This window comes from Nelusetta ayraudi, unplaced genomic scaffold (genome assembly GCF_046127955.1).
Source record: "Nelusetta ayraudi isolate G7.1 ecotype Tasmania unplaced genomic scaffold, CSIRO-AGI_Nayr_v1 ptg000023l, whole genome shotgun sequence".
NCBI lineage: Eukaryota > Metazoa > Chordata > Actinopteri > Tetraodontiformes > Monacanthidae > Nelusetta > Nelusetta ayraudi.
Genome location: NW_027466073.1, coordinates 1,471,546 through 1,496,089, shown reverse-complemented (window position 1 = coordinate 1,496,089; position 24,544 = coordinate 1,471,546). Strand labels below are relative to the sequence as shown.

Here is a 24,544-nt window from a genome sequence, read left to right as displayed (position 1 = left end):
TCTTCTTCGCTGCTTTCTTTATATATCTCAATTCACCCAACGTGACACTCACACCGCCACCAAGTGGCCAAAAGCGGAAACAGACGTTGACAATGTATTCAACATACAGAACGTAGTTTTACCACGTTTTAGCTTAATATTTTTGAGTTTTAATTACTTTATCGGCATCAGTAAGAATTATAACCAACACAGAACAAAAAAAGAAACAAGGGTTCCACTTTAGATAATCAAAGTGTTCCTTTTAAGTGTCCTTTGAGCTGCTCACCAGCAGGGGACAGCAGTGCTTCCGCACTGTCGGCCAACACAGTTCCCTCGTGTTGTGAAGACGATTCAAGAGGACGGACCGCTGGTCTCCTGTCCTTTAAGGTCGGGAGCGATTTATTGTATTATATTGTATTGTATTGTATTTTTATTTGTTTAATGCTTTTGTTTAACGCTAAGGTAAACGCAAACGTAAAGCTAACTATAGTATTTGTTATTCCTTCAGAGCCTAGTCGTAATCGCTGTCCACACAACCGGTCACAACTAAAAACCGACAACTGACTGATCGCTTGATAAATGATTTATGCAGATCATGTTCCAACTTTCAGTTTTGATTTTGCAGAATAAAAGAAGCCATTACGGTATTTAAAACGCCGATTTTAGAATAATAATATTAATACCGATATAAGTTGAAATACCGACATCGGTATTTACACTATTTATGTGAGATTTATGATAGACAGGTTCATTTGAATCAGTTGCGGTCTGCACCGGGTGATATATAATGCTTTCAGGTTTATTTATTTTAACTCGAATTCTGGTTAAAATGTCATCTTGAATATTAAAGACGCTCAAAGGGCCTCGCTCCACTAAGTAAATATACAATAATCGGAGGGAGCATTGACCACTCTTTTCTCTTGGGTCAAAAATCACACTGGCCTCTGACTGAAAGTTGCTCCTCTGGGATGTCCTTCTCTGTGCAGTGGGAGCAAAATGAAGCTTCTGATGGTGTTTGATTTCGACCACACTGTGGTAGATGACAACAGCGACACGTGGGTCATAAGGTGAGAAAACTTTGGAGAGAAGACTTAAAATCATTAACGATACTACTACTGCTGCTGCTGCTGCTGCTGCTATTATTACTACTACAACTGCTACTACCACTACTACTGATACTACTACTGCTACTACTGCTACCACTACTGCTGCTGCTGCTGCTGCTATTATTACTACTACAACTGCTACTACCACTACTACTGCTACTACTACTGCTACCACTACTTCTGCTACCACTACTGCTACCACTACTACTGCTACCACTACTGCTACCACTACTTCTGCTACCACTACTGCTACCACTACTACTGCTACCACTACTGCTACCACTACTACTGCTACCACTACTGCTCCTGCTGCTGCTGCTACTACTGCTACTACTACTACTACTACTACTGCTGCTGCTACTACTGCTGCTGCTACTACTGCTACTACTACTACTGCTACCACTACTGCTACCACTACTTCTGCTACCACTACTGCTACCACTACTACTGCTACCACTACTGCTACCACTACTTCTGCTACCACTACTGCTACCACTACTACTGCTACCACTACTGCTACCACTACTACTGCTACCACTACTGCTCCTGCTGCTGCTGCTACTACTGCTACTACTACTACTACTACTACTGCTGCTGCTACTACTGCTGCTGCTACTACTACTACTACTGCTACTACCACTACTACTGCTACTACTGCTACCACTACTACTGCTACTACTACTACTGCTACCACTACTACTACTACTACTACTACTACTGCTGCTGCTACTACTACTACTGCTGCTGCTGCTACTACTACTACTGCTACTACCACTACTACTGCTACTACTGCTACTACTACTACTGCTACTACTACTACTGCTACCACTACTACTACTACTACTACTACTGCTGCTGCTGCTACTACTGCTGCTGCTACTACTACTACTATTGCTACTACCACTACTGCTGCTACTACTACTACTACCACTGCTACCACGACTACTACTACTACTACTGCTGCTGCTACTACTGCTGTTGCTACTACCACTACCACTACTACTGCTGCTGCCGCTACTACTACTACTACCACTACTACTACTACTACTACTGCTGCTGCTGCTACCACTACTACTACTACTACTACTGCTGCTGCTGCTGCTACTACTACCACTACTACTACTACTACTGCTGCTGCTACTACCACTACTACTACTACTACTGCTGCTGCTACTACCACTACTACTACTACTGCTGCTGCTGCTACTACTACTACTACTACTACCACTACTACTACTACCACTGCTACTACCACTACCACCACTACTACTACTACTACTACCACTGCTACTACCACTATTACTACTACTACTACCACTACTACTACTACCACTGCTACTACCACTACCACCACTACTACTACTACTACTACCACTGCTACTACCACCACTACTACTACTACTACTACCACTGCTACTACCACTATTACTACTACTACTACTACTACTACTACTACCACTGCTACTACCACTACCACTACTACTATCACTACCACCACTACTACTACTACTACTACCACTGCTACTACCACTATTACTACTACTACTACTACTACTACTACTACCACTGCTACTACCACTACTACTACTACCACTACTACTACTACTACTACCACTGCTACTACCACTATTACTACTACTACTACTACTACTACTACTACTACCACTGCCACTACTACTACCACTACTACTACCACTACCACTACTGCTACTACCACTACCACTACTACTACTACTACTACTACCACTACTACTACTACCACTACTACCACTACCACTACTACTACCACTACTGCTACTACCACTACTACTACTACTGCTACTACTACTACTACTACTAATGGATAGCATTTATATAGCGCTTTTCAACGCACCCAAAGCGCTTCACGTTGAACCCATTATTCATTCACACCACATTCACACTGGTGGTGGTTGAGCTACATGTGTTGCCACTGCTGCCTGGGGCCAAACTGATGGAAGTGTGGCAGCCAATCTGTGCCAAACGGCCCCTCTGACCGCCACCCAGCATCCACTCGAATTTGTACGAGGCAATGTGGGTTAAGTGTCTTGCCCAAGGACACAAAGGCTCCAACCTTTCGGTCATGGCACAACACGCTCAACCTCCTGAGCTACAGTTGCATTAAGATGACGTTGCCACTCTTATAAGATGGTATATTCCCTTCAATTATCAGTGTCTGTAGTTTGTGATAAGAGCTGATAATGCTTGACACTTTAGACACCATGAGTAAGGATGAGGTCTTCAGCATGTTCATACCAATGGCGGGTGCATTCACTACTTGGAAGAGTACTAAGGAGTCCAAAATTGTTTCAAATTGTTTTAAAGTGTATATACGCCACACACAATCACAGAATACATTTCCATTGTAACATCTGTGCATCTGGATCGTGGATAAGTTCAGCCAGGATAACCAACATAGCTCATCTTAATCCATTATAGCCACAGCAACAGGCCAAGGTCTCTCTGCTTTACAGAATATAACAACACATAGAGTACAGGATACAAACAAGAACAAGCAACAACAGTACCACAAAGGCTTGGGCAAACATGTAGGTTTAGTAGGCAAATACATAATCCATCAACTCTAAAGAAATCTTGTAGACAGGTTGACCTGACATACATGCTGTGAATAGGAAGCCTATAGAAAGTGTTCATTTGCAAAGTTGGAAATCTTCTTTCTTTTTTGCATGTAGGAGCATTTCCAGTAATTCACTCTCCACCAGGGTGGGCAAACCTTTTGCCTGGTTGGCCGCACTGGGTTCTAAAATGTGACAGAGGGAGCGGAGCAGGAGCAGATGGATGGAGTGTTTGGTGACCCACCTCATAGGAGGAAGAATATATGATGGGATACGCAGAAAACGTGCTTTAATGCCCATTGAAAACAAAGCATAGCAGTTTCAAGAAAACGCGTTTCTTTAGTTCTTTATTGAAATGACTCTTAAAACACAGAACAACTGGATGAAATACAACTATTGTATGACTTACTGACTATGAATATGATTATAATTTTTTATTTTTTTTTTAAACTTTTGTTATGTGGGAATGGCAGCATTAGAACTTATTGGTTCCCAACTGAATCCGCCCACACGGTATTGAGCTGGAAAGTCGCAGTAAATCTCCTCAGGGTATTTTTTTTTAGCAAGGAAATACTGTTGTGAGCAAAACATGGGAAATTAACTATTAGTTATTAATCAAGTGAATTTAATACAATGCTAATTGATTCCCCATCTAATGTCAGGAACTTTAGCATTATTCTCTTGATTGAACCTCAATACCAAAATGCCCTCATTGGCCCTTTTCTAACGTGTTGACATGTGCATATACAAGGTGAAGGTGTACGCACACTATTTAATTTGGAAACACATTTGAAATGAATGTCTTTATATTGTCATTGCTGGGAGATTTATTCTAACCTGTTTTTCCACCTCAGCACCAAAATGTGAAATTGAATTTCAGATATTTTGATACAAAGCCGTTGTGTTTCTCCTGTCAGGTCTCTTCCAGGCCAGAAACTCCCAGATTCTGTCAAGAGTACCTACAGGAAAGGCTGCTGGACTGAGTTCATGGGCAGAGTGATGAACTACATAGGTCAGTGTTCGTCACCGTGTCTGTAGGCCGTCCTCGCTACAGCTCTGAACATTGCTCCATTAATATTTAACGCCACCCTCCAACCTGAATGCTCCTCTTTCATCTGATCTTTTCTCTCGTCTGGCCCCTTCAGGAGAGCAGAATGTCAGCCTCGACAGGGTCCGCGGCGTGATGGAGACCATCCCCTTCACGGCCGGAATGAAAGACCTGCTCAAATTCATATCGGCGCATGACAACACTGACTGCGTAGTCATCTCCGACTCCAACACCATCTTCATAGACTGGATCCTGAACGCGTCTGGGCTCCGGGCGGCGGTGGACCAGGTGTTCACCAACCCGGCCACCGTCAATGAGAGCGGCTACATGGAGGTGCAGCACCACCACTCCCACGACTGCGAGCGCTGCCCCGTGAACCTGTGCAAGAGGAAGGTGCTGGAGCTCTACCTGTCCGATCAGCTCAAGAGAGGTGTGGAGTACCAACAGATATTTTACGTGGGGGACGGAGGCAATGACCTTTGCCCGACATCTTGTCTGAGAGGGTGTGACGTGGTGATGCCCAGGAAGGGCTACACGCTGGAGAAACTGCTGACCAGACAGGGCCGTCAGCAGGAAGATGTTTCTCTGAGGGCTAAAGTTGTAGCCTGGAGCACCGGCACTGAAATCCTCGAGGAGCTGAAGAAGAGTCTGCAATCATAGTTGAGTCTCGGCGTCAGACCTCAAAGACCCCCACAGGTCCGAAGGACGACAGCAAGGCCAACAAAAAACACCAACCATTTCTACCCATCGAGCAACAAACAGTATGTGATCATTGGGACTCTGATCAGTCAAAACTCCAGCTCCTAATTTGATTTTTGAATTCAGGCCATGGTACAGTGGGTTTCTTTCTGGCACGACTTGAACATTGAGTGATCACGCTGCTGAAAATGAAAGAACTCCTTTTATTTTCGAATCCTCCCCAGTTTATTTATGGGTGACGTTGATGAGCTCCAGACTGCAAAGTTCTGTTTCCTATAAAATGTTAGGACCTTCCTGCTGTTGTGGGCGGCTCGTGAGTCAGCGGGTGCACATCAATGGCGACATCCTCATGATAATCTGCAATCACATTTAATGGTAATGATTTTTTTTTTTTAAACTTTTGTAATGTGGGAATGACAGCATTAGAACTTGTGGCTTTCCTGCACGTAGAGCATGCGTTCCAACTGAATCCGCCCACACACAGCTTCTCATTGAACTGGAAAGACACAGTATAACTCCTCAGGGGTTTCTTTTATTATTATTTTTTAAGCAAGGAAATACTGTGGTGAGCAACACATGGTGAATTAATGATTATTTATTAATGAACTGAATTGAATTCTATGTTAATTGGTTCTCTTTTCTTTAACCCACCCCATCTGATGCCAGAAGCTTTTGTATTATTCCTTTGATTTAACTTGCGCATAAAAATGCAATGCCGTCATTGGCCCTTTTCTAACGTGCACATACAAGTTGAAGGTGTTCACACACACACACAATGGCAATGAATGAAGGAGGTCTGCTGATGATGTGCTGTTTGGAGAGGTTTCTGGTCAACACCACAGCACCTAATTTAATTTTTAAACGGCATTCACTGCTACTGCAGTAGACATTCCTGCAGCTGCAGTTGTCTTTCAGTAGAGAATGCCTTTTTTTTTAATGACTCCTGCCAGATGAGTTGAACTGAGAGTATCACATTGCATCTTATTTACATGAAGACATTTGTGAGTCACACTTTGTGAGGTACACTTTGCTGCAGCTGGGAATGTTCAACAGTGTGAAGTATTTCGGTGAAATTGTTTTTGCAGAACGCAGAAAGCCATGCATCTTTGCCTCAACGTCGCACCCACCTATAATCAGTGTTAATATTCCTATCTTCATGTCTTTGAACCTTTCAACTTGATCTGTCAGAATCAAAGCATGTAGATTTTCTAGCAAACGATTCACTGTTCTGCCGCCAAGATCTTAGTTCCTGCGCTGGAGGTTGAGAATAGGCTTGGGCCGATATCGCCATATTTGCCGTCAAATGCAAGATTTTTTTTTTAACAGTCGTTATGGCGCCCTCTGACTTTCGCTCTGAAAGGAAAATGCATTCACTGCCTTAATACACACACACACACACACACACACACACACACACACACACACACACACAACACACACATATCTATATCTATATCTATATATATGGGGACATCGCCTGCGCCTATTTGAGGAAGCACTAGTTTGTCAGTGGACATGAGACACCGCAGTGTTTATGTTTACAACATTTTGAACTGACCTTCAACAGATGTATTATTGTTAAATTAACATTTATACACGTACGTAAACATTTAAGTGTCTGCAGTGTTTGCACACATTGTTGAGAGTTTATTGCACAGTGTGGAATTTGCATGGCTGTTTTTTGTAAATGCAATTAACAGGGCATTTTTTTAAAACTACAATAATGACTGACTCCATGTTATTGTAAGCTTTGCTGACTATCAAAGCTTGCGGGCGCTAAGGAGGTGGGAGAAATTTGAGGGAAATAAAACTTGGTTTATCTCACTGGAAGCTCACATTGAACACGAAAGGAGTTTATAATGTATTTTAATTTATATATAGATACACTTTAGAACACTGCCATAATGTATTGTATGAGCGTCTTTATTCTTGTTAACTTATTTTTTTACACTTTGCACTGAACAAATCGACTATAGGAAAAAAAATAAAGTCCTCACTGCAAAGTAATAAATAAATAATAAAAAACCCACCTGTCTAGTGAGATTTTCTTGTCTGTCAACTTGATTGCAGATTAAAAAAAAAAAAAGGGGGGGCGGGGGGGGGGAGGGAAGTAAGTTCCACTCTGAGCCTTTGCAGTCAGCGTTAATGTGCTCTGCTGCGGGACTCTGGGCCCTGGGTTTCTCCAACCTTGCCCTGAGGAAGTACAGGCCGGTGCATTTCTTAATTTGCAGGGTTGCGTTCAAATAATTGCATCAAATAGTGTTGGGAGAACAAGGTGCGCAGGAACCCGGGATGAACGAGGACACAGTCCAGCAGGGTCAGGGAGGTCAACTGAGGGTCGGCTCCGTCAGGGCCAGTCATTTTTTTCATTATGAGTTTGAAAGTAGAAGTTGATTTTTTTTTTTTTGCCCGCAGATCCTCAGCGGGTTGTGTGCATATTGCAGAATAGCAACGTAAAGAGAGCGTGTGGTCTGGGTCAAAGTAATATAATGATTAATAAAATAAGAAGTGGGGGGAAAACATTGAATTCAGAAAGAATGATTACGTAGCAGATGGTGGTGAGCTCCCGACAGCATCCCACAGTGAGAGGCCGCAATAATGAACCGAAGAGAATGTTCAACCTGACAGCAGAAATGGGACTTGTAGGGAATTAAAAAGTGGGACGTGGCATTCTAAGGGAAGTGCACTATGCCTAGAAAAGCATGTGGCCCGATATGCTTTTTAATTCAGCCCGCCGAACTTGGAGAAGTGATATTAACAGTCAGTAAGACACAAAATAGATGTACTTCATCTATTTTTGTTTTCAGTGTTTTAAAAGTCATTTCAATAAAGAGCTAAACACCGTGCGGCTTCAAAGACACAGATATTGTTGTAACTGTTGTAACATGTTTTCTACACATCCCACAATACATTTCCCCAAAACACTCCATCCATCTGCTCCTGCTCCGGCCCCCTCCGTCACATGGAGAACCCACAATGGCTTCTTTAGAAGTTTAGTGGCCCCACCAGTCAGACCCGCCCCGCCCCGCCCCCCGCCTGGTTTAGAGCCTTCTGCAAAAACACTTGGCTCTAACTTTCTGCTAGAACTGGTGTCTTTGTAGTGAGTCATCCTGGTGTTCCAACGTACACCAACAAGGACAGAATGGGCCCTCGACTGTGGTGGTGGAGGTATCAATGACCTTTGTCATGTCACAAAGGGTTGATTTCAGGTCGACGATAATTAGGGAGTTGAACCCCCCTCCCCCATTTCTGTGTAGTTCTCTAACTGCAAATTAAATTGAGTAAGTCATAATTTATTCATCTTCACACCTCTCCTTGACAATGATAAACCTTAAGGAAGACACAAAAGACAAGACAAGTTTTTCTTCAGATAAGAGCCACTGAAGCCCTGATGGTGTTGAAGAAAATCCTAACCAACAATAGTCAAGAGTTTTGTCTTAGAAATTTAATTTTTGGAACAAAAACAGGCATTAATGGAAACAAACAGTGACAAAGTAAGATTGGCAATGACCCTGTCTTTTGGAAAATGTTGTTTGTCACAGGACAAGAGTGAAATTTGGGTGAACACCAGAGACAGTTGGCTTCATTCTCAGAACATCAATCACAAAAAAAACTCCTAAAACCTAATAATAAATATCATATTTCCAACACATTTTTGTGCCCAAAAACATCCCCTGCCCCATAAAAAAAAGATCATAACCAGGGAAAAAAGAAGACTCCGTGCCTCTCCCTTCTGAATACATCCCAAGGCAATTGTGCAAAGTAGCCCATGATCCAAAAAACAACAACATAAAATTGGCAAGAATACGGGCGGATTTGGGGATGGATTTGAAGAAGGATGCAGACCAACATCTCAAAGAAACAGCTCATGCCGAAGATCTAACCTGGTATTATGGTCCAACGCTCAGCAGGCTCTGTTTACTTCCCTGAATTCACTCTTCAGAGGCACAAAGCTTGGGGTGCATTAAATGAAGGTGCTTACTTGCATAAGTAAGAGCCAGACTCAAAACCGAGGTTGGCAAACTGGAACACGTTTTTAAAGTTTGGGAGTTAACTTTGTCTGCTCAGTGCTGGAAAAACACTGACGGCTGTGCAGGGACGCGGTGCTTCAGATGATTATGCCTTAATAATGTTAGGATGTAACGCACACATTTTTCCTACATAGGCCTACGCATTGCAGGGGAAAACACTCACAATCCAGCGTGACAGCTGCAAGTAAAAATGTTACCTCGCCTTAAGATGTACCAGTTCCTCATGGAGCCCTAAGATATTACATTTTAACCTTTGCTTTGACACTTTTAAACCGTTTCCTTTGCAGCTTTCTCAGAAGAATAAATTGGTCTATAATTAAACATTTGTTCGATGACTTGAGTGATTTGTACAGAGCAAACCAGGAAATGCAAAAAACTTGAGAAACACGGCTGTTGCCTTTTTTTTCTTCTTCAGTGGAGCAACCAGGAGGGACAACTAGCAATACTGGGTTAGTGCACTGACCCTGGCATTGAATTGCAGTGTCGTTACTAACTCTAACATTATGTCACATAAGAAACAGCAAGAAACAAACAAGACAATAGTTGATCAAAAAATTGCGTGCTTTTAAACGCCAAAACGGCGTTGTGGAAAAAAAAAATAAAACTTTTAATGTTTCTCATGTAACATGATCAAAATATCAGACAGGAAGTGACATCCAACCCTCACTCGTTGTAGGTGGTTTTGACTGTCAAATCTGAAACTACTTCACCCCAAAGTCAACCAGAACCTCTGGCGGTGTTGGATTTCACGCATCACCGAAAAGGAAACTCCGAATGCCTGATTTTTTTTTTTTTTTTTTTTAGCGGCACTCCCCAGTAGCTGCCACATGGGGGCACTCCAGGGTCACAAACTGGCGCTACGAAGGCAAGGGCCAACAGTCTTGGGTATATATAATAAGTGATGGGGGTGGGGGGGTCACAAAACAAAAGATAAGAGCTTGTCTGCCATTAACATTGCAGTTGACTTGCATCACTCGGTCGGTGCAATTTAAGCTGATTAAGAAAGAGACTAATAATGCTGAACTAATCTGCATGGACGGCAGCATTGTTTCCAACCTGTTGGTATTTGTAATGTGATGTTTTACAGACTGGTCTCCACTCCAGTACCACTCTGTCGCTGGAGAAAAAGAGTGATCTTTCCCGTGATCAGTAAGGTATTTACAAAAAGTCCACAGAAACCTGCAGTAGTGTAGTAGTAGAGCAAAAGGCTACACTGACTGGGTGATGGTTGTTCTGTGACAGGGTCACCCAGGATGAAATGGACGGAGAAGAGGTTTGAAGGCTCAACTCTTCACTCTTCTCATTAGCATCCGGATGTTTGACTAAAGGGAAAATTGGGAAATAAAACATTAGCAGCAAATGTGTGACTCATATCTGCCAATGTCCAGTCAATGCGACGCACGTCAGGCCTTTCCTTCTCCAGGGGTTATAGGCTGTGTGAAATACACTACTCCTTGGCCATATTCCCCCTATTTTTGTACGATTTACTATAAAAAACAGACCTGTATGAAAAGATGTGACCATTTGTACATGGTATTATTTTGTAAAATTGTTCAAAATAGACATTAAATGCAAATATGATAATAATAATAAATAAAAGATAATTAGGCGACACGGTGGCGCAGTGGTTAGCGCTGCCGCCTCACAACAAGAAGGTCGTGGGTTCGATTCCGGGGCCTGGACCTGGGACCTTTCTGTGTGGAGTTTGCATGTTCTCCCTGTGTCTGCGTGGGTTCTCTCTGGGTTCTCCGGCTTCCTCCCACACTCCAAAAACATGCATGTGAGGTCAATTGAACATTCTAAATTGTCCGTAGGTGTGCATGTGAGTGTGAATGGTTGTCTGTTTCTATGTGGCCCTGCGATGAACTGGCGACTTGTCCAGGGTGTCCCCTGCCTTCGCCCTAAGACAGCTGGGATAGGCTCCAGCAGACCCCCGTGACCCTGAGCTCGGGACTAAGCGGGTATGGAAAATGGAATGGAATAAGATAATTATATAATAATATATAAGAATTTATTCATAGCAAGAGCCTGAGTCATTTTGAATGTCCCTGTTGTCCTTCCATGTAATGTCCTGGTTTGTCAGCTCCTGGTGAAAATCATCAATATCATAAACTGGTTCGTGGAACAAGCACCAGGCTACGAGCTCAAACATCAACCAAGTCTGTCATTGAACAAAGGTAGATATTGCATTCTGCTAAATAGAAAAGAAGGCTCCAAACAAATTTCATCGTATTTGGTGTCTGTGATATAACTGATGGGCTATATCAGAGGTATTCCTAGTATTAGTATATTAGAAAGGCGTCGCAGAGAAAAGATCACCCTGACGTCAAGAACAAAGAAGAACAGAGCACGTATTATAAAACCCTGATGGAGCAAACAGGCAAAGACTTCTGACTTTTCTCCTGTCATAATATAGCAACACTGATTTCAATCGGTATTGATCACAAGATGAATCGCCACGGATCAAAAACATGTCTGCGTTTTCATGCTGAGTCTCGAGCCGAGTCGTGACAGAAATATATCTATGTATCTACAGTTGAGCCTACAGAACGCCGTTTCTTTTGAGGCACGTTCTTGCTTCTCACCACCGAGGGCGAGATGTTTCTGAAGTCTTTAAGCAGCAAATCGAGGCCGGCAGGGGGTTCAAAACCTCCCTCTGTGAACCCTTCGACCGGCCACCATCGCAAACCAATATAGACACGGGGTGGAGCAGGGCGGTGGGGTCCTGCGGTGGATGTGGGTTCGTCTCTGGGGAATGAAGACGAGAAGGACATCAGAGGGACGGAGCATGGTGGAGGTTTTGGAGAGGAAGCTGGAGAGGTCAGACTGAGACGGTTTGGACATGGACAGACAGAAGAGCAGTGTGAGAAATACAGGGTGGTTTGGGGGGGGGGGGTCAGCCCCCCATTAACCCATGAGACACCCTGAAATCCTCTAAGCATACATTTAAGGGGGACCACCCCATGTGGATGGGGTGATGATGACCAGAGAAGAGATGTATGGATGGATGCAGTGAAAGATGGCACAAAGTAGTAGTAATAGTTGGTGTGACACAGAGGTAGATGGAGGCAGATGATTGGCTGAGGCCACCCCTGAAGGGAACAGGCCAGAGGAGGAGGAGGAGAAGAAGATGACATGAGATGATGTGAGCTGTGATTTATAGTTCAGAGAAATATAAACCCTGAATCTGCTCTGTGATGCTTTTCATAGGGCTGAATAAATAGTTGTTTTTTTTTTCTGAAGGATCAAATAAGTGAGTGTAGAACAACAAACATGACCAAAGACGGCCGCTCTGCGTCTGGCCTGCAGTTCTCAATTCTGTTCGACGTGCTGTCATTCTGCTGCTCATCCAGCCTGGATTTAACTTGGTGGGTGCAAACACAGGCGCCACTGTGTTCTCTGCACTGCCGAGGACACAGTGTAGTTTATCAAGCACCTAATCGCACCAGCGCAGACAAGTTTCTTAAAAACTATGTATAAATATTGTCTCAGCTGTGGCCCCATTATGGGACAGTGTATGAAGTTGGATTGGAATAGATGTCGCAACACGCACAAACATGAACGTGAACCTCCTTCCCTCCATGGAAAGATGAGACTTGTCATTAGTTGGGGACGACTTGTGTTACAACCATCAAGAGCAGCGTGAACCTAGAACCTGAAGCTCACTTGGTATTTTGTGAGCTTTGAACTGTCACTGTGTTCTTTTTTTTTTTTTTTTTTAAACAAAATGCAAATAAGTCAAGTAAGTAAATAAACAGATAAGCCAAAAAAGTGAGTGTTTTAGTGCCAATCACAAACTCTGAGGAAAATTAAATGATTTTTCTCCTGTGTTTTGGCCTGATGTCCTTGTTGGCCTGGCAGTGGCATTTAAAGACTGAGGGGATGGAAAAATAATGGAAGTCCATGGAAGTCCCAACAAAGACTGAGAAACCAATGTCTGTGTGTGTGTGTGTGTGTGTGTGTGTGTGTGTGTGTGTGTGTGTGTGTGTGTGTGTGTGTGTGTGACCACAGTACCGAGGCAAAATAACCTCTTAAGTCGATTTAACACAATATGGTTTCACTATATGCCACTAATATGGTGTGAAGCAGCAACAGTCCACTGACTTCCTGTTTTTCTGACTAAAAATAGCGCTCTACGTTGATTCTTATTGTGAGAATTCCATGGCTAAAAACTAGATGGCATGTTATAAAAGCAAAAATTGAGTATTCTTCTCAGAGTAGAACGACCAAGAGAGCACCTAGCCAACTAAAGGCAGTGGAAGCAGCAAAAAAAGAAAGAAAAGTTCTATTAGCATCTCTTTGCATGGTAAAAACCTGGAATGTAACGCTAAGTGCGCTGTTGCTGTGGCTAACATTAGCATCGCATAGTTACCTCAATGACTGCATCTTGTCTTGCAGCTTAATTGAACTTGAGTGCCAATCAACTGGCTCACTAACAATGTTGTACATGACATATCCAGTACCAGTTATCAATGAGCAGCAATGTAATGTGCGAAAACAACACTAGCGTCTTACACAACACAAGCTTGGACGTGTAGTCACTGGTGGCAGATGCTGGGAAATGATCCAACTGGGGCAATGAGATTGTTCAGTCTCGTTTGTGCTAGTACTACACAATGCCACCATGCTTACAACTTAAAGGTTTCATTGTGCAACAGCCAGCAACAAGAACCACCAGGTTTAACAATTAAATATTCAATCATAATTGGTAATGGTAAAACCTAAGGACAGTCATCTTGAGTCACTTAAATGAGCAAAGTAATTGTGATACGCATGCAGTGAGCAGAAAGCAGATGTGACTCTGGCTTTCAAAATGCAAATGTGCATTTCATAAGCTGAAACCAGACTGAACTGCATGACAAGAACTTCCCCTTTTTCTACCAATTACTCTCTGGTCTACAGCAGGGGTGGGCAAACCCTTTGACTGTTGGGGTTCTAAAATGTGACAGAGGCGGTGCTGGAGCAGGAGCAGATGGACGGAGTGTTTAGGTGACCCACCTCAAAGGCGAAAAAATATATCATGGGATATGTAGAAAACGTTCTCTGATGTCAATTGAACGCGTACAAAAGCAAAGTTACAACCAAATCAGTGTCTTTGAAGCCCCATGGTATTTAGCTTTCTATTGAAATGACTCTTAAAACCCTGAAAAGTGGATGAAATACTATCTATTCTATGACTAATTTACTCTTAATATAATTTATTGAAGTTGTGCAAGGCCGGATTAAAAAGCTTTAACGGGCCGTAAATGGACCAGAGTTTGCCTGCTCTACGATCATTGTTCTCTGCTACATTAGCGGCCCCACATCTACATCTCCTTGACCCATTTCAATTTAGGCTACTCCGCTGCGCTCCGAAGGCTCCACAGCAGCTTTTTCTTTTCTGCTTCGCCTCCCCGTGCGCCACAAACTGCAAAGGTTAAAACCAGAGTGACGAGGTGCGAGCGCCAGGTGAGGGCAGTGTTGCTCTGCGTTGAGGGCGGCAGCCGTCAAAGTTTCTCACACATTTTGTATGTGAACGGAGCTCAAACGCACTTTTGCTCTCCCCGAGCGAGGGACGCCAGCCATTGTTAAAGATCAATCAAAGGGACCGACGGACGGAGGAGAGAACGATGGAGGTGAAATACATTTGGATGTCCCCCAAGTTGCGCGGTGGAGGACACCAAGCCCTTGGCTGTCCATTAAAAACGTGCAGTTTCATCACCTTTCCAACACGGCCGTCGTGAGCGAGCGGCGCTCGCAGCACTCTCGAGGTCTTTTGTTGCATAGCTCCTTTAAAGCGCGATGGTGTGTGTGTGTGTGTGTGTGTGTGTGTGTGTGTGTGTGTGTGACCTCTTGCTGCTGCACTGAATTCACATCTACCTGCTGTTGGTTGCTGCGCCACTTTTCAAAGCCCCTTTGTGCGCCTTGGCAAAGAACTGCAACCGCACAGCCGAGACCTGTCACCTCAAGTCATGTATCTAGCCCAGTGGTCCCGAACCTTCTGTCCTGCATACCAGTACCGGGCTGCACAGATGGAATAAGTAACTGACATTACTTCCATTTTATTAGAAATCCTCTTGAGTCTGAATGATTATTTTATTCTGAAAAATTAGCAGATTCTCTCTGTTTCATCTGTATAATGGCTGAACTCTTGACGCACGTCAAGGCGGATCATCTCGGTCACGTGATACGTTACCGCTCAAGTTAAACCCAGGAGCAAGCTAGCTAGTTTAACATATGATTTAGCTATCTGGCTAGCAAAACGAGTGAAAACAAACGTCTTTGGAAAAAGCCGAGCGAGGAGATGGAGGAAGAACCCACGACTTCATGGAAAAAGAAAGCTGCATTTAACAGACAGGACAGACAGGAGTTGTAGTTAAACTATGGATTTTATCTGGACAGGAGATTTCCACACGCCAAGTCCACTCTGTATTATATGCGGCATTCCTGCTCTCTAATGAGGCAATGAAGCCTTCAAAACTGCTTCTTCTCCACTTGGAGACCAAACACCTGCATTAAAAGACCAGCAGCCTTTGGAAGATTTTGAAAGAAACGAGATCAAATGTTACTCATGTAATGTTGGTTGTCGTTGCAATATTAAGAGGATGCTGCTCATACAGTTGAGAATGAGGAACTACATAGTGGATTCACATTTATTATTATAACATTAAGAAAGTACAACAGTAATCACGCCTGGAAACATGACATAAAATCGGTCCGTGTCACAAAAAGAAAATGTTGGGGGCCGCTGATCCAGCCAACAAAAGCCGCCATCTTCTGTATAATCGCACGCTGAGTGTCGTTCAGAAAGAGGATATGACTTTGATTGATCCGAACTGACCCCTTCACGAGGTGTTTTGGCCTTAAGGACTGAAGCGGAACAAGTCGCTCAGTGCTGCGGCGGGAGAAGATGAAGTGAGTGAGGTGCTGGAAGGAGGGCAGGGAAGATGAGTGGTAAAGGCTCGTCGATAGCTGCTGGCAAAGGTCAAACATTTATTCTGACATGCAGGGAACAAAAGGAGGACGCTCATCACCATTCACTTATATATTTATTTAAAAGGAGGCTCTGGACTCACCTTTTAGTTTGGCTTTTAGCTGATTTCCTCTAACCCCTAACAATAAATAGTCTTTTAGCTTTGAATTCTTGCTCTTTTATTTTCTGTTTTCTTTGAAGTTTTATATAATTCTATTGTCCTATTGTATTTTATTATCATTTTGCATTCAAGCCTTTTTATTCCATTGTTCTTCAGTTTTGGCATATTTTAAATTCTACTGTGTTTTAGCTTTAGCTTTTTTTCTTTATTACCGGTATTATTATTTTAATTCCTGAGCTCCAATGTTTCCTCACGGAGGACCTCCTCACTGGGTGTCGTGTCTGGTCTGCCCACTGGGTAGCTTCGTCTTGGGGATGATTTCTCTATTGGTGCTTGTTTCCTCTTATGCTTCCTCGGTGACCTGCCATTTTTACGACGCTGACTGTTTCTGTGGTGTGGGTGGGTGGATGGATGGGTGGTTGGATGGGTGGATGGGTGCGTAGGGGTGTGGGTTGCTGTGTTTGGGAGGAGTGGGTGGGTTTTCACTATCTGTGGCATTTCTGTTGCAGTTTATTTCTGTCCAGGACTTTGTATTGCCTTTTCTTTGGTGTGAAAAGTGCTTTATAAATAAAGTTTGATTTGACTCAATTTAATTGAAACAGAACGATGCCCCCCACCCCTCCTAATCCCCCCCACCACCCCACCTTTCATCTGCGCTCTCGTCATCGCAGCCCTGCTGGAGGCCTTGATCTGTGTTGTTTTCACCCACTTAGAGCTGATAATGAAATGTATGCGCTGGGCGAAGCCAGCGATTAATCAGAGCAGATGTGCGTCGAGGTGAGTGCCAGAGCCAAGTCTCCGGAGCTCCACGACTCAAACTCCTGTCTGGCTCTTGCGGTGGGGGTGGGGCGGGGGCAGACACCCCCCTCCCCACACCCCCCATCACTGCCAAGACACCTGATTACAATTAATTAGACGGTGCTGCAATGTCCTCACACTTCTCAGGCCAAAATCGCGTCTTGTGTTGGCCAATGAAAAGGCTGCTGGTGGGCTGTTGACATGTGTGTGTCTGTGTGTGTGCGTTTAAGAAAAAAAAAAAAACCCACCAGAATAGTTATTGGAGGCTTTTTTTGTGTTTTAGGAACACAGTGCTTTTTTTTAATATGAATTTTGTCTGCTTTACACTTTTTGCTAAGATTGTATATTTTTTTTTCCACAGTAATATACAAATATGACTTTATCGTATGCTAGCTTGAGTGGAAGCCAACTGGCTGCTTTAACTATGGCTACGAGCTTCACAAACACAGACCCAGCTCTCATTTTGTGAAATTGCTCTAGTTCACAAAACAATAGATGGGGACCAGTGACTGGTGCTGCAACCTGTTTTGTTGGGGGTTGTGGAGAGGGGGAAGGGATATCGGGGTTAGTGGGAGTAGATGGTGGCGCAGGGGGTGGGGGTTGGGGGGTCGGGGGGGTGCTTCATCAGGTCTGGCAATGACTTGAAACAAAATTAGTGAAATCAGGCCTGAGCACCCTCCTGAATCCTCAACCAATCGTTTAGCTTGTCGGTTCTAAAATATCATAGCTGTGGTGTCTCACTTTCATTACTTTTCATATAAATACATATATATGTATATGTACACACACACATGCACACACACCCACACACTGTGTGGATGAAAGAAAAATAATAATAAACCGAACTGCAGGTATCATACAAAATGCAGGTATTTAAAGTATACCAGCATTTTGTTCATCATAGTTTCAGATTTAAAGTGAAATCTGCTTTATTATTTGACATGTAAACTAGCTCGCTGCAAAAAAGAACTCAGATAATGTATCACTGTTGTGTGTGTGACTGCTACTCTCACTGCATTTTGCATAAATACATCATGGTACTAATATAGCAAGTTAAGCTGAATCGACCCTGTGGGAAAAGCAACAGCTCTGTTTTCTGGCTTGAACTCAGGCCACCCTTTCCTTTCCTGCCATGAGGCTGAGCTGGTAAAAACAGAAACAAATCACTCAGTTGATCACATTTAGTCCATTAACACAAAATTAAGGATTTGTTCTCTTGAGAAAGGGAGAAAAATATATGTTTCCCTTTGAGGATTGTTGCTCTTTGGCATTTTCTCATTGCTTTAACTTCTGAACTCTGTTTTTTTCAGTTGGAGTGAGTAGAGAGTGGGAGGAGCTTGTATAAGCATACGGTTTTCAGGACAAATGACTCAAAAACCTGTTTGTCTCGGGTGGGTGACATACATGAACTCAAGTCAGTGAAAAATAATTGAGATGGACATATTTACCAGGTTTGAACCTGTTTACTCATTTTGCAATTTGGTGTTGTTGGACCCAAGCTAGCAGAGACAGAGACAGAGTCAGTGGTAAATCCAGCCAAGACCAGCTGCAGGATCCAGCAGGACAGGTGATGAAGCAAAGGTCTAAGTCGGCATTGCTGGTGGTTAGCAGCTGGCTCCACCTGCTACCTCCTCACACGGCTGGTGATGATCCTGGAATTAGAAACGAGAGGGGGAGGAGGGAGAGAGACAGACAGACTAGGGGGGCAGGAGGAGCCCCATACCTGACATTTGGTTAGCAACTATTGCCTCTCATTGGCTGTATAATGAACTGAGAATAAAGCAGAAGAATGACAACCTCTCAATGAAGTATACAAATGCTGTCAATCTATATTATATATATTTGTAAAGCGCTAAATCACAACCAGAGGCGCCTTGAAGGGTCTTTGCACAATCAGGAGAAAACGAACTGAAACCCTCCAGAGCAGCAGGTGGCGACAGTGGACAGGAAAAACTGCCCTGCAGGAAGAAACCTGGAGCAGATAGATACAGATAGATAGATAGATAGATAGATAGATAGATGGAGAGAGAGAGAGAGAGAGAGAGAGAGAGAGAGTGTCACCCAATTACTTTCAAAATTGCAATATATTGTCAAATATTAGATGCTGGCAAAATACGGAGGGATATATCACATTAAAATCAATCTGATTAGAGATTCTGATGAGGGATGCTAAATAAAGTGAACTGGACCTGTGCACAGGCCAAGTCTTTACTCAGAATGAAAGAATTCTGGCATCTGCGTTTCACCCAGAGGAGGAGCTGCACTTTGTGTGCTTCTTTTCTCTTCTACTGCTGTGTTGGTCTTTGATCTTGGACACTGAGTCTGTAATACCATTTTGATTGATTGAGTTTGCCCTGTATTGTAAACTCACGCCTTTGCTACATCTCCCGACTATTTACCTCAACTCATCCTCTGGCTTCACACCAGATATCTAATTTCTCCTCCTCTCCTGTGTATTTTCCATGTACTCTTTCTTTGCTTCAAAATTGAAGGAAAGGACACTCATCAAGCAGCAAGCTACTTCTGTAAGTGCCTGACCAACACGCGATGAGAGTCCGACCCCCATTGTGTGTTGATGGCTGTCTCTGATTTGCGCTCTCCGTGTTTGCTGCTTGTTATAAGTGCGATTGCGTGTTCATGTCACGTCAGTTTGACGTAGCACAGGCAGTTGACGCTTGATTTGATTTCTCTCCAGCCAGGAAGACACGATGGCTGCATACTTGGTTTAAAAGCAGCTTTCAAACCAAGTATGCTGCCTCTCCAGCCACCTTTTCCAATCAAGCCAACAAAGCCTAACATCAGAATGGACGGGGCCCCTTGGGAAGGCTGCCACCACGAGAGCTCTTCAAAAGTGGAACTGATCGAGCAAAACCACAGATCACAGGTTGGCCAGAGTCGCCTGGTTGAAAAGCTCGCTGTCACCAGAGGTCACAGTATCTGCCACGGTACATGGTCACAAACTGGCCCAGAGGACTTTGACAAGTAGAAAGAACTTTCTTCTTTGTTCAATACCAAACTAAGAGCCAGAGCCACAGAGTGATTGACCAGCTTTTTGCAAATAGAAACCAAAAAACAAAAACAAAGCAAAGCTTCCTACCCACAGAGCTCACGTAAATGCGAAAAGCAGCAGAAAATGCAATTAGGCGCAGGTTGCGTCAGCAGATATACCGTATGTGTACATGTCTAGCTGTTTATTTTGTGCAATTCACGCAACGAATGGTTCATGGATGTGTTATCAAACTGGATTCCAGACTGGCAAGATATTGCTGCAGCGATTTTATGCAGTGGCCATTTAATGTACTGCAACTGAAAAAGCCCATGCAGCCCAAAAAAGCATTTTTTGCCTATAGACTGCAATACAAAAATAAACACTTGTAGAAAGGTTGACAGGATGACTAAGACCTGAAAACTTTATCTTGTAGACTTTTAAGTCATGAAATGTAAAAATTATAAAGGCCAGAAAAGAGTTTTATATTCCCGGCGTCACAATGTCGTACTTGTGTCTTGGCTCATTCTCATTGGTTGATGCGTCCTGATGTATCGTGTGTGTTACAGAGGCCTAATGGGAAGCGACAGCATTGTCTTTGTGCATCTGGCCATAAATCCTCACAAAGCAGATAACAGATTATTTTTATTTTATTTATTTATTTATTTTTTAATGTATGAGGCATCTATATGAACTCGTGGTTACGCTGCAAGCAAACACCCCGGTTTCAAGTGTATCCTGGACTCCAGTGGGACAACCTCACGTGATTAATTATTAAAAAATAAAATCCTTTGTAGTTCTCAGTTCTCAGAGCATCTTTAACCTTGTCTGCTCAGACATGATTTCCAGCTCAAACTGGTGCTTTGTTGTACCATCTAGATGTTTGTAGATGGTAACACAAGGTGGTTTCGGGGGGCGGGAAACACAGGGGAACACAGGGGGACGCAGTCCCAGAAATGTGTTAAACTGGAGATGGAACAGAAGAGGAACCAGAAGAAACTGAGACTGAGAGAGATTCTTATCATATTATACATTTTTTATGAGGTCTGCAATAGGAGTGAAAGATGATAATTCATACAGTGTTTTGAACTGAATGCAGTTTGTTGGATGGCACTAAAAGCGTGCACTTACTGCAACCTTTGCTACCACTGGAACTCCTTTTCCACTGTCGAACGATCAAATCGCCATCAGTATCATGAGGGAATGTACTGCTGGTTTTCTCAGCGTATCCTATATATATAAAAAGCATTAAAGTAAACTGAATGGAAGACATCATGATGTCACCGTGTCAGAAAGCAGTTTTTAATTCATTACATTATTTCCTTTCCTCCATGTTTATACCATGACTTATGACTCTTATGGACTGAGCCTTACTTACTTTCCAGACCTCCAGACCTCCAACCCCCCCCTTCCTCATTTCTCACATTGCCTTCACAGTCATTGTGCTTACACTCATCAGCTATTCATTGTTGAATGATCGGTTACTCATTGTATAATGGGCTATTTCTTATATATATATCTTGTAATTTATTCCTGTCTACGACTTCCCTCTTCTTTTAACTGTCGAAGCGTGTGTCTTTGACTTGGCACAAGAGTTTCAGTGCCCCTATACAGCTTTGTACTTGTGCCAATTTCAGCAAAGTCTATCCAGGCTGAGAGTTGTGAGAATGTGGACTGTCTCCCATCTCATATAAACTGTGAATGAGGCCAGGATCTTCATTCTCCCTTGGGAGGTCAGCTGGAGATGTTTCTTGGTTGGGACTGCTCCTCAGGCCAAACAACAGGGAATCCATGTATGTGCTCGCTTGGTTTTTTTTCAATATTAAACGTTCTAGAACTCCAGAACTCTATTCTAGAACTCTTCTTGGACAAACCAACATACCTCACTACAAAACTCCCTTCAGAGCTGAAAAATGAAGGTGACACCCACAATCACTGATTTAACAGTTTAGAGTTAGACCACTCGGTCAACATTGCTAGAAGACAAGAGCAATTTGTTTGACGGACATAAATATGTGAACATTATCTTTCATCTTGTGTGAAGTGTAACACAGCTGACAAACCTAACCTGCATTGTTCCTCCTGAATCCCAGGTTTGAATATCAGCCGTATCCAGAACCCTAGAATAGACTTTCCTGAGGAGGCTAAAAAGAGGGACCCCAACCCCAGTCTGCCAATCCAGAGGTACTGTCCCCCGAACACCAAGAGATGTGTCAGCCATGACAGTCCCTGCACATCCAGAGACTTGAGGTACTCGGTGCAGTTCTCATCCACCCCTGCGTCTTAACCACCGGGAAGACTCCCAACCACCTCAGTGACTTTGGCTTGCTTGGGTGATGGACGAGTCCACCACCTCAGCAGAAAACCTGACGGTGGGATTGAGGAGATCCTCAAAGTACTCCTTCCACCATCCGACGACATCCCCAGTTGCGTCCCTGCCCGCACTGTAAACATAGTTGGTGGAGCCCTGCTTCCCCCTGCTGGCAAACCCCACACGGTTTGACAGGATTTCTTTGAGGCTGACCGATAGTTCTCCTTCAATCCATCCATCCGTTTTCAATACCAACTTTGTCCTGAACTCAAGGTTGCAGGGGTCATCTGTCACAGGGCGAAGGCCGGGTGACACCCCGGACAAGTGGCCAGTTCATCACAGGGCCACATAGAGGCAAACAACCATTCACTCTCACACACACACCTATGGTCAATCTAGAGTTCCCAATTTACCTCACATGCATGTGTAGCCCAGGCTTTATAAATCAAAGAAAATAAAAAATACAACAAGCAAAAAGCAAAAAGTGAAGAGACACACAAATTAAAGGGCCCCAACGGAAAGAACTGAGCTCATATGTATAAAAGGGGGAAAACAAATTCATTGTATCTGTCAAACATATCTTTTTTTTGTTTTATTTTATTTTATTTAGTTTTATTTTATTTTGTGCGCACTTTGTTATTTTCCATATATGTTTGAAATTGTGTTATTCATCCTCACAATACTGTTCAAGTGAGAATATATACATTTTTCTCGAGAACCAGAGTTGTGTGAGTGTGATTCATTTTGATGTACTACCTTGGGCTCCACGAGCGACACCTCAGATTTTTTGGTAATTGGTCCTAGTGTAATTGAAGCTGAAGTTAAAAATTACTGGGTTCCTATCAGACAGGGGTTACACATGTTTTTGGACAGGTAGTAGGAGGCTGGAGAACCTGGAAAGAATTCATGCAGACACAGGGAGAACATGCAAACTCCACACAGAAAGGCCCCAGGAGACCCTGGGAATCGAACCCGCAACCTTTTTGCTGTGAGGTGACAGTCTTTCAGCAATTCACCATCTGTGGCTCTGCTTTGGAACAGCCCACTGCTTTTAGATTGGCCACACACTCACTTCTAATGCTAGCGAGCTAGTGGGGAAGATAGCTACTAGCTCTCATGTAGTGACGGCTTGTCCAGACAAGGAAAAAAAAGGCTTTTTTTTTTTTCTCTCATAGTAGGACACCTTTTAGATAATTAGAATCGGCACTATTGTACATTCTACAGGCGGTCCAACAATGTTGGTTTTTGGTCTTTGGTCATAACATCATGACGACGTCATCATGACGCCGTTTGTGAAGGAGAATCTTTTTCTGTGCGTTTCCATGGCACGAGAGAAATTCAAATTATTGCCTTAGTCCGATTATGATCGGAGAACTCACGTGCATGTAAACATCATAGTCTGATTATGATCGGAGTTTGAGAACTCCGATTGGAATCGGAGAACTCCGATTGAGACACCCAGATAATGCGATTGGAATTCAAATTTCTCTGCCATGTATACGCCTTAGTCGGACGACAACGCGAGTGCGCATGCGCCACGCCTCCCTTTCGCGACTCATGACCGCACAACTATGTCGTCTAACAAAACAGACGGCGCGAAACAACCTGGCAAACGCGAATAAGAATGTTCACATTGGGAGAGAGGATGAAACCGGGGTGATGCTTTCTCTTCTAAAAGAGACGGACATATTAAATTAATGCGCAACGGAGATCTTTTTAAAAAGGCAGCGCAGCAAATGCAGGTCTGCGGCTTTGCGCAGCCCTGAACAAACACGTATTCCTTCGTATACATTTCTACCTTTTCGTTCACATTTTTTGTAAGTTAGAAGCATTTTAATGTTGTAAATAAAAGCACACCAAAGGGATGTTTTTCTGATGTGTTTTTATTTTGGTAATTCCGTTGTTCTTCTGCTGGAAAC

At 43.3% G+C, this 24,544-nt stretch overlaps 1 protein-coding gene across 1 annotated transcript; it reads left to right on the top strand.

Moving 5' to 3' along the window:
• Position 1: 1 nt before the first annotated feature.
• On the top strand, positions 2–6,840 carry phospho2 (phosphatase, orphan 2). Its single transcript, XM_076028431.1, has 4 exons — positions 2–366; positions 966–1,046; positions 4,597–4,691; positions 4,825–6,840. The coding sequence occupies exons 2-4, from the start codon at positions 976–978 to the stop codon at positions 5,385–5,387; spliced, it is 729 nt and encodes a 242-aa protein (XP_075884546.1). The 5' UTR covers positions 2–366; positions 966–975; the 3' UTR covers positions 5,388–6,840.
• The last annotated feature ends 17,704 nt before the right edge of the window (positions 6,841–24,544 follow it).